A 10,709-nucleotide genomic window follows, 5' to 3' on the forward strand; every position below is an offset into this window, starting at 1 on the left:
TAGAAAATTAAAATGTAATAATTAAAAAACTAGTTATTTGGTAGATTTATTTACAACGATGAAATATTACATCTTACCTTGTTATTATGTTCTTACTTTTATAGTCGGCTTTTCTACGCATATAGCCATAAAAAGTATTTCAAAACTCAAACGTGTGCAATGTGTTGGTTATTTTAGTAGAATATCGGTGAATTATGCTAATAATTACAGTTATAATAATGTTTTCATGATTCAGTCGAATACAAATTTAATGAAGATTGTATTTTTAAGTTGAATAAAAAAATGTTTCAAGAAAAGCACAGTACCCAAAAATATATATTATGATACAGAGGATAACAATTGGTAAGTAAGTACATACTTATGTAAATGATTTTTTCTACATTAAATTTTTTCCGTAAATGTTCGCATTTAAATATTCGCATTTTATATTTTTTTCAGCTTTTATGATTTTTCGCTGGGCTTCTACTCATTTAAAAGTAAATATCACATCTTTACAACTCGCACAAAACCTTTATGGTGTTAACAGTGTGTATTAAACTTATTTTTTCAAATAAGAATAGATCCACACTATATATTTTTTTTTCTTTTTAAAGGACCTTTATAAAAATTACATAAATATCGGCCCATCCACACTATATTTGATACACGTTCTTCTTCTTTGTTAGGGGCTATGTAAGGCTTCATAGCGCCTTATGTATCAATGAGACCATTACCGATCTTTTGTGATCGCCACCTACTACAACTCTCGATCAAGTCCTACAAATTCAAAGATTTGTAGTATCTTAGTATTCTCCTAACGATATATAAGTAAGTACCCATACTAAATCCAACCAGGATTATCGACCATCTCACTAAATTCACCGAAAAGCGTTCCAGACAAAAAATAAAATAATATTCGCCTCACTTCCTTTCTGAGATGAAACTTATGAAATCTTTGGTTGTCAAAGGACGAATTAGACCACTGCGCACTGGCAGTGTCTTGCATACACGACGGTGTACCTGTGTACGGCATAGCGCCGGACAACCGTACCGCTCGCCTCTTCCTCGACACTTGCGACGCGCACGAGTATAACTGTGACCACAAAACTAGTAAGAAATGTCTCCTATTATTGAATGAATGACTCTATATTTTATTAACTTTATAAATAATGTCAAGAGGGTGTTTTACAACAACGAGTCTGGCAAAGTCACAATAACTACAATTTTTTTTATATTAAAAGCGTTAATTACAACAGTCACGCGTCAAGCGTTAATTAAAAGCTTTCGGTTGTTTATGTTTAACTTATAAAATACGTATTTTTAAGGATTTAATGTATAGTTTGGCTAGTTTACTTTGATCTTGATATGAACGTTTAAGTATCATTCAACAGGTAAACAAATCATTATTAGACCGAACTATACCTATATTGTTGTTGTTTATTGTAAATCCAAATATTAAATGGCGCAGTCGGTAGGATTAATTGAATACCTTTTTAATACAGGTTACAGGCCCTGCATCGAACATCCCGACACAGGAAAGTCAAACTGTGCGGTCAGAGTAGATGAATCTGAAGAATATACGAGATTGTCTAAATTACTTCTTGGGATACGAAAGTCATCAAAAAGTCCAAACAAGACATCAAAGAAAAATGTTAAACATGACCGAAAAAAACAACGAGGGATTTTGGAACTTAGTAATAAGAAGAGGAGATTGAGAAAAGGATAATACGTAGAAGAAACATTGAGGAAAAAACCTTTATGTCGCACAGCTAAATGTAGTTAAGGTCTTGTCGAGAACAAAACTTATTAAATTGCTTTTACTCTAAGAAATACAATGTTATAAATTGGTAAAGTATTTATTACGTGTTAGTATATAGCCTAACCCAGAAGACGTTTTATGTACATTTTTCTTATACATTCATAGACCACTCGTAGACTCCCGGTCTTATTGACTTCACACATCCAGATCAGGTTGAGACTGCTCTGCTGAACTGAACTAAACGCTCTAAGAGTAGGTATTCCAGTGTAGCAAAGCCGTCATGTGTGATGATGAGGAAGGGTCTTAGACTCCCATACTAACACTTCTTGGGGCCTAACCGTTCTCCGACTGCTCATAGAGGTAGAGTCATACCAAACTTATTTGGCAGCGTTTTAGGCAGCGGGGCTGCATTGGTGCAAAACAGTGAATGTTATTTTAAACGTGGAAGGAACCTCTTTGAAATTGTGACGTTTACTTAACCCTTGCTCAGGTTGGTCTATAAAAATCGTTGCCGACTTAGCTTAGTCTTACTTTAACACAAGATTCTAAAAAGAAAACAAACTTCTTTGAAAAGACGATCGATAATTCGATAGTTTGAAAACTATAATGAAGGTAAAATATAATTTCTCATAATTACATCGTCACAACCCAAAAACAAGATTCAAGATATTAAGTTTTATGCAAATATTTATTTTATTCTACACAATGTCGTTATAAAATTGCAGGCAAAGCGTTGAAATAACTTTTACGGCTTTCTCAATAACTTATGTTTGATTGTATTTTTATTATCAGTAGAATGCATGAGAAAACGTAATATCACCACGCAAACCGAAAAAACCCAAAGTAGTTTTTGTATCTTAGAAATGTTATATTTATAATTTTTTTCACCTTTTATACCAATTATATCCTAAGATGCATTGACTGCAAACGAACGTAATAACAAAAACATTTGTACAGCAAGCAATGATACAGACCGTTATTACCAGTAAGTACAATAAATGACAATTCTACTATGTTTAGCTACTTTTAGTTAGACAAAGCGACTTTCAGTCAGTACTTGCTTCAATAGCCTTTATAAATAAATATAAATATTGGGGACACCTTACACAGATCTTATCTTATCTTATCTTAAATCTGCGGGGGCCCTTACGGATACACTTCGACCCATCGGGATCTTTTGTGCAATTACCCCCTACGATCCTAAGATCCTTCAGCTATTCAGGAGCTTCTCGACCATCTCCACGTATCGGATGATGAGGCTCATGGATAGCTCTCTGAAGTCCTTCGGTGCCAGGTAGCCTGCTCCAAAGTTCTTCATTCTTTGTCTGGCGAGGGCGTGACATTCACACATTAAATGTCTGACGGTCTCTTCCTCTTCGCCACACATGCGACAATCAGTGTTGTCGGCGTGTCCCATCTTGGCCAAAATTCCTTTGACCCCGTAATGGCCTGTGAACACCCCCGTTATAATTTGGAGTTGTCTTTTGCCTAGCTTCCCTAGCTTTTTGCTCCATCCAGAGTCTACCCTCTGCATAAAGAGCTTTGAGTGCTTCAGACCAACCAGGGCATCCCACTCTTTTTGGTGACTGGCCTTTGTTTGGTCTTTCATAGCCGTTTTGATGGTTCCTTGTGAAAGGCCCACATAAGGTTCCGGACCTATGAAGTTGTCTTCAGATCCAGCCTTGGCAAGTTCATCAGCGTTTTCATTGCCAATGAAGCCTTCGTGCCCCGGTATCCATACCAGTTGCACCTTGTTTTGCCTTCCAAGCTTGTTGAGAGCTTGGATGCCGTTTAATACCAGTCTAGAGGTAACTCTGGGCGATGTGAAGGCTTTGAGTGCCGCTTGACTGTCGCTGAGTATATAGATAGTCTTATCTTGGATTTGTCTAACTATATTCTCATGTACACAGGCAATTATTGCATATGTCTCGGCTTGGAAGACCGTGGCATAATTGCCCATGCTGATACTACCACTGTAGTCATTTGCATAAATGCCTGCGCCCGTACTAGATGCCATCTTGGACCCGTCTGTATACCAGATGATGGTGTTGTCATCAGGGGTGGGTGTTTCCAGACCCTCCTTCCATTCGGCTCTAGTATGGACTTTGGTTTTGAAGTTTTTGTGGAAGATGAATTTCGGTTGCATTTTGTCGCAGCCCATACTCATCAGCCTTCCCATAGAATTGTTGTATTTCATGCTTGTGTGTTTAGTCTTCGGCATGCTATCGCTCCAGAGGCCTGTTAAAGCCAGCCGGTGTAGCGATTTCAGTGCCTCAGACTGTATCACTAGATGTAGCGGCGGGAGATCCAATAGTACCTCCAATGCTGCTGTTGGCGTCGTTCTGAACGCACCCGTTATAGCCATGCATGCTGTCCTTTGTACCTTCATGAGGACATCCTTGCATGTGCTCAGTAATGTCCTTGGCCACCAGGCCAGGCTTCCGTACAGGATTATAGGTCTCACCATCATGGTGTAGATCCACCTTAGTACCTTTGGGTTTAAACCCCATGTTTTGCCGTAAGCTGACCTGCACATTCCAAACACTCTAAGTGCCTTGGCTGTGGTCAGTTCGACGTGTCTTTTCCAGTTCAGTTCTTTATCTAGTGTTACCCCTAGATATTTCACTTCATTGGAAAGTTCAAGTACCCTTCCATAGAGCCTTAGTTGCTCCATGTCAGTAAGGGCCCTTTTCCTGGTAAACGGTACTACCACTGTTTTGCCTGGATTGATGGAGAGTTGTTGGTGGTTACACCACCTCTCCACTTGCCTCAGTGCTGTATTCATGATTTCTGACACCGTTCCCGGGAATTTCCCGTTTATGAGTATCACTAAATCATCTGCATAACCCACTGTATATACTGGGCCCTTATTTAGTTCTTCCAAAAGTGAGTTCACTACCAGGCTCCATAGAGTCGGAGAGAGAACCCCACCTTGTGGACAACCTTTTGTTGCTGTGGCTAGTAATTCTTTCCCCATAAGGGAGGACTTAATTAGCCGGCTGTTCAACATATTACCTATCCAGCGGCAGATGGTAGGTTCTATGCCATGTTTGAGTGCAGCATTATTAATTGCACCATATGTGGTGCGATCAAAGGCACCTTCGACATCCAGAAATGCAGCAAGACATAGTTCTTTGTTTTCTATGGCCTGCTCCGCTCTAGTTGTCACCAGGTGTAGTGCTGTCTCCGTGGACTTGCCCGACTGGTATGCGCATTGCAAGCGGTGTCGTGGATGTCTCTTAAGCGGACCATCCCTGATGTGTCTGTCCACCAGTTTCTCCAGCGTTTTAAGGAGAAATGATGATAGACTTATGGGCCTATATGATTTGGCTTCTGTGTAATCTGCTTTGCCTGGTTTGGGCAAGTATGTTACCTTTACTAACCTCCATGCACGTGGTACATGTCCGAAGGCAATACACGCTTTGTACAGTCTACTCAAGTGGGGTATAAGTACGTTAGCGCCCTCTCGTAGTAGTATGGGGTAGATGCCATCTGGCCCCGGGGCTTTATACGGCTGAAATGTCGATAATGCCCATTGTATTTTGTTGTGGTCTACTACCTTTTTTGACGTGTCCCAATTATGTCTGGTCGTGCGAGTACACTGTTCCGTAACACTAATTGGTTCATCGTCTGGTGCACTCTGATTTATTATCGAGCCTGGAAAGTGTGTGGCACACATCACCTTGAGGGTCTCTAGCCCCGTTTCAGTCATTCAACCATCACTCCTTCTGATAGAGGTGAGTGGGACTGCCTTCGTTGTGGCTAACGCCTTCGTGAGTCTCATGCCTTCCGGAATGGAACCGATCGCAGTGGTTTTTCCACGCTTTCCTTTTCGCTTTCCTCACTGCCTTGCTGTATTCTGTGAGTTTTCGCGCGTAGAGCTCAAAATCATTACTTCTTTTGGCATCGTTAAAGATAGCCCTGGTTTCTTTCCTGAGTTTTGCTATCTCCGGATTCCACCAGGGTACCTTCTTCGCCAGGATTTTCTTTTCCGGGCAGTTATTTGTCCAAGCCGTATGGACGGCTTGCCCTATTTTGTCATTTTCAAGTTCTATGTCAATAATAGAGTTTAGCTTACCATTAGGGTTTCCCAGGTCCACCTTGAGGTCGTCCTTGAACGATAACCAGTTGGTATTCCTGGGATTCCGTTTTAGTATAACTTCTACTTTGATTTTAGTGGTATACCTAAAGCATATATATCTATGGTCCGATAAAGAAATCTCCCCAGAGACATGCCATGAACTAACTTTATTACTTGCGTTGTTGGACGCTAGCGTTATATCAATGACCTCACCTCGCCTAGCATTGACGAATGTCGGCTCATTGCCTTTATTTAAGAGTTGTAGTGAAGAGCTTACCAGGAATTCCAGTACCTTCTCTCCTCTTCTGTTGACATCCGAGCTTCCCCAGATGACGCGGTGTGCGTTCGCATCGCAGCCGATGATCAGGTCAGTGTTCGCCCGGCTGCCGTAGTCAGCAAGATCCCGCAGTTGTGTGGTGATGGGATCCGCCGCCTCATAGGGAAGGTAGGCTGATGAGATGACTAGTGCCTTACCCCCTTTATTCAGGATCTTGACCGTGGTCAGATCCCTGGAACAGAAAGCATTTAGAAGCATAGCATCAATGCCGGTTTTAACATAAATACATGTCCTCATATTACTCTCGGGGCAGATATACAGTATCGTCCCGCCAGTACCATTTAAGCCTCTTATCTCTCCCTTGTAAATATATGGTTCTTGAATAAGAGCAATGTCGAACTTGTCGCTTTTTAGCTGCCTAGCCAGAAGGGCAGTGGCGGCCTTATTGTGTTGTAAGTTTATTTGTACACACCTTAGCCCCTCCATTACGGCGGTTAGTGTTTGACGGTGCTGAGATCAGCGGCCGCCTCCTGGACCGTGTTGTCGCAGGACATGGGCGAAGTGGTGCCCTCCAGGTAGAGTTCCTCCAGACCGCACAGGTCCTCCGAGCCCGCCACCGATAAGATCGGTGACGACTCTCGGGTCCAGCGCAGCCCGGCGAAACTCTCCCCGACTAGCACTACTTCCCCCGCCTCTGACCGGTCCCGAGCCACCTCCGCAGGAGCGCCAGGTGGCGCGTCCCGCTCCGGGGCCTCCCCCGTCGCAGCCCCCGCGGCGCCCGCAGCCTCGTCGGCCGCCGAGTCCCCCTCCCCCCCGTCCGCGCCGGGCTCCACCCCAGCCTCTTCATGCTCACGCTCCTTCCCCGTCTCCAGGAGCTTGAAGTGGCTGGTGTCGAGCCCCGAGTGAAGAACGTAGCCGGCCTCCCTGATGACGTCAGCTGACACCTGGTCCATCAGAACGATGCGCCTGGTGTTCAGCTCCGACATCACGGTGTCGACCACCTTCCACTCGTCGGTGCGGAGTTTAGGGTTGCGCCTCTGCATCACCCGCAGAGCCAGCGACACGTCCTGGCTGCCATCGATCGCCGTACGCCAGGCCATCTTGACCGGCTTCGGCAGATCTTTAGCAGCCACGACTTCAGGCGCCGCCCGCCGATCTCTCCTCTTCCGATCACCGAGCGGAGCCATCCCACTGCGTCGCTTCCTCCGCAGGTGATGTGAAGCGCACCCCCGTGACAGCACCTAGTGTAACTACACAGATCAATTTAGCCCCAAACTAAGCAAAGTTTGTTTGTTTGCTCTGTTATCGCCAATACTCGTAACAATCAAGTGTTTTACAGGCAGGCTGCAATAATTTGCGTCTTAACCTGACTTAAGTAATTTATCCTGCACCTAATACTTTATTCGCTAACTACCCATGTGAAGTTTTATCTCTAAGTGTACATATGAGTAGGTACATTCCTAATCTTAACTTTTAATGAGGCTATCACTATTTGAATGGAAACGTTGTTTCATTTGTCTTTGAACGAATATTATTTAATGGATAAAATGAGATTTTATTGCTTTAGTGAATTTAGAAACTTACGAGTATATTGTAAAATACATATGTATGAATAATAAAATGAAATTTTGAATTAATGGATCAAGTTGAAAGGACTACTCTGATATTGGGTTTAATACAACACATTTTTGTCGTTTATTTTTCAGTCATGACCATTTGGAGTTGGACTCAGGCGCATGTGCTAAATGTAAATAATTATGGAAGATTTATTTTACAAGGTATAAAGAACCAGTGCTCGACACGCTAATGCACAATAGATGACACCTGCCCCGGCTGCCCCTTTAGCACAACTTGCCTTGTCGCGCGCGAGTCCATACACCAAGCGCGACTTCAAGTATTATGGACTCGCGCGCGACAAGGCTAGTTTTGCTAAAGGGTCTGCTGTGAGGTTTAATCACAATGACTTAAGATTGAAAGTGGCATCTACTGGGGCACTGGTCAAGTACTGGAACTTGTACCTGTATTTATACACATAAATACAGAATATTTTATTTAACCACCAGCAGTAATTAACCCGAAGTGAGGTTAAGGCGGTTGGTTAAAACAGAAAGGCGTGGGCAAATATTTTGGAGGCATCCCGGAGGTATAAAGATCTTAGGAGTCTTAGGACCATCAACAACAACTTTCAACGACAGACCAGCAAAAATGTATGAAACAGTTTTTTTACATTTTGGCATTGGTTGCTGAAATATTACTAAAATTTGATCCTGAAAATTATCCAAATTTTAATCTACATAGGACGTCATGTTTAGCCAGTTCTCGAGGAAATTCGGCGAACCTTTTGACTTTCGCTCAATAGGACAAAATCACGACGGCGTTTATTTACCTCAACGGCCTCAACCACTCCAAAGAGTAGCCAACAAACAAAAATTCCTTCTGCAGGATAGTGACCACTGTTCCCTGGCACAGTCGTGTCAGCACGACGGCTCCGAGGCTCGCGGCGTCGACGACGACGGCCGCACCGTCCGCCTCTTCCTCGACGCTTGTGACCTGCACGAGTACAACTGCGACCACGGCACAAGTAGGAATCCCCACATGAGTAGTACGTCTTCAGCAGGATAGTGAGTGACCACTGCTAACTGGCACAGTCGTGTCAGCACGACGGGCAGCATTTTTGTCTGATTTCCACTTCGAAACTAATTTTAAATAATATATAGTGTCGAAGAAATATATAGTAGCGATAATTACGAGTACATTCTTAACACCGTTTAATCTTTTTATTAACTTTGAAACATCAATTTGAAAACTAAATTCGCACACAGAATTTTTTCAGTGCATATATGATTCATGATTCCATGATTTACATTTTACTATTATTTAGAAAATATTGTATGTCTGCATTTTTGCAAAATATTTTTGTCATGTCTGCATATTGGATTAGTTTAAATTTAAAAGGTAATGGGTATAAGCTTCCTTGGTTTGTCACAATTGGCATTTTTTTGCAGATTTCGAACTAATAACTGTAACAAGTCCTTGTACAGAAGACGAAGTTTCAGAGGCTACGGAAAGCGTTACAGAGGAGACAGAAGCTGTTCACTTACTGGACTCAGAACAGTGGACTCCTGAAGCAGATGATTACCATGCAAAACACGATGAGAACAATGTCGATGAAGAGGATGCAAATGATGTCCAAAAATACTCTTCAAACAACATTTAAAAGGAGGAAGGTTATTTAAAGCGAGAAACTTTCACAGTAGATGAAACGTTTGATAATGAAATATGTATCAAAATTAAAGTCTTTGTATACATATCAAACATAGTTATTAAGACGTTTCAACAAATTAATAATTTGCATTCAAAAGAAACTGTGCGCCGATTTCAAACACCACTATTGCTAGCGCATATGATAGTTCATATCATATTTTATTTTTAATCATTAATCGATATATTATCAATTTGAAAAACATAACATAAATAAGGTACCTGACCCATTGAGCTCACTACGATTTTTTAGGCTCGTAATGATCCAGCACCCTAAAAAAATATATTCAGATAAGATATTGTAACTAAACCTCCGCTCACCTTACTTATTTACTTACTTACTTGACTAACAAATGGTATGGCAAACCCGCCTTTAAATATACCCCGTAAATTTGGCCTTGTGATCGTCCAGTGTGAGTATGTAGAACCCTTCGATGTGATCCGCAATAACCCAGATCCTCAGCTGTATTTTTGACTAATTTTTAAATTTTTATTTATTTATATTTTGAAGAAGAATAAAGGTAATTGTAGCATAATAATATAGTGTTATATAAGAGTATTTTATCAGATTTAGGCCTAGAAAGTTATGAGTGAGAAAATTAATGACTTAATGAAGAAATTTTTAGAATAGAAGTCAGTGAGTGAAGCATATATGAAATAAATATTAAAAAATATTTTGGTAATCATCCGCTACGCCTTATTAGTGGTCCCGGCTTGGGCAAGGGCTTGCGATGCGGTATGGGACCCCTGACCCGACCAAACCACTTTATCGGGAACCTAAGTAAGTAAGCCTGAAGGGCTATCTATCTACGAACTAACACCCTGTTTTTTGTTTTGTTTCTTTTCCCTAGCTAAACCCCCCTTTTTCCCAATACTGAGAATAGACCATAACTTCTCGACCTTTCTAATGTATTAACGAAACGCCGAGTAGTCGCTAACATTTATGAAAACAAGTAAGTCTACTAACTCCTCGAAGCTTTTGACTTTTCATCAGTGGACGGCGCTCGCATGCCACTGGACCCTATAACAAACTAATCCTTTTATTCCAAAGAAAGTTTGTTTCCCTAGCCAATTTGATAGAATTTACCTTGTAAAGCCAGTTAGCAACACTTAGCGTCCCGTCGCTACACCAAAAGATCAGAAATTGCTACCACAATTATTAATTACACTCAGGTAAATTAAGTAATAAGAGATTTTATGAGTTCAAAGTTTTAGCAAGCAGTTTAAGATAGTATACACCACATTTAAAGTCCATTTAAACCATATAAATATACATTGGCCAATTATATTTTAAGACCAATCGTAAAAGAACCCTACTTTCATAGAAATAGTGTGTGACGCTACCCTAATCC

General features: G+C 41.4%; 2 protein-coding genes across 3 annotated transcripts; both read left to right on the plus strand.

The window, feature by feature from the left end:
• The first annotated feature begins 146 nt into the window (after positions 1-146).
• Positions 147-1,825, plus strand: LOC125232701. 2 transcript variants are annotated; one of them, XM_048138468.1, is made up of 4 exons: positions 147-346; positions 439-476; positions 948-1,089; positions 1,482-1,825. In XM_048138468.1, exons 2-4 carry the CDS (start codon positions 444-446, stop codon positions 1,703-1,705), a joined length of 399 nt encoding a protein of 132 aa, XP_047994425.1. In that variant the 5' UTR covers positions 147-346; positions 439-443; the 3' UTR covers positions 1,706-1,825. The 2 variants fall into 2 exon arrangements, with proteins under 2 accessions (XP_047994425.1, XP_047994416.1); XM_048138459.1 differs by having other exon boundaries at positions 147-342.
• Positions 1,826-2,578: 753 nt separating this feature from the next.
• LOC125232714 lies at positions 2,579-9,602 on the plus strand. The gene is made up of 4 exons (XM_048138475.1): positions 2,579-2,723; positions 7,803-7,843; positions 8,539-8,677; positions 9,102-9,602. The coding sequence occupies exons 1-4, from the start codon at positions 2,702-2,704 to the stop codon at positions 9,311-9,313; spliced, it is 414 nt and encodes a 137-aa protein (XP_047994432.1). The 5' UTR covers positions 2,579-2,701; the 3' UTR covers positions 9,314-9,602.
• Positions 9,603-10,709: the final 1,107 nt, after the last annotated feature.

This window comes from Leguminivora glycinivorella, chromosome 1, assembly GCF_023078275.1.
Source record: "Leguminivora glycinivorella isolate SPB_JAAS2020 chromosome 1, LegGlyc_1.1, whole genome shotgun sequence".
Taxonomy (NCBI): Eukaryota; Metazoa; Arthropoda; class Insecta; order Lepidoptera; family Tortricidae; genus Leguminivora; species Leguminivora glycinivorella.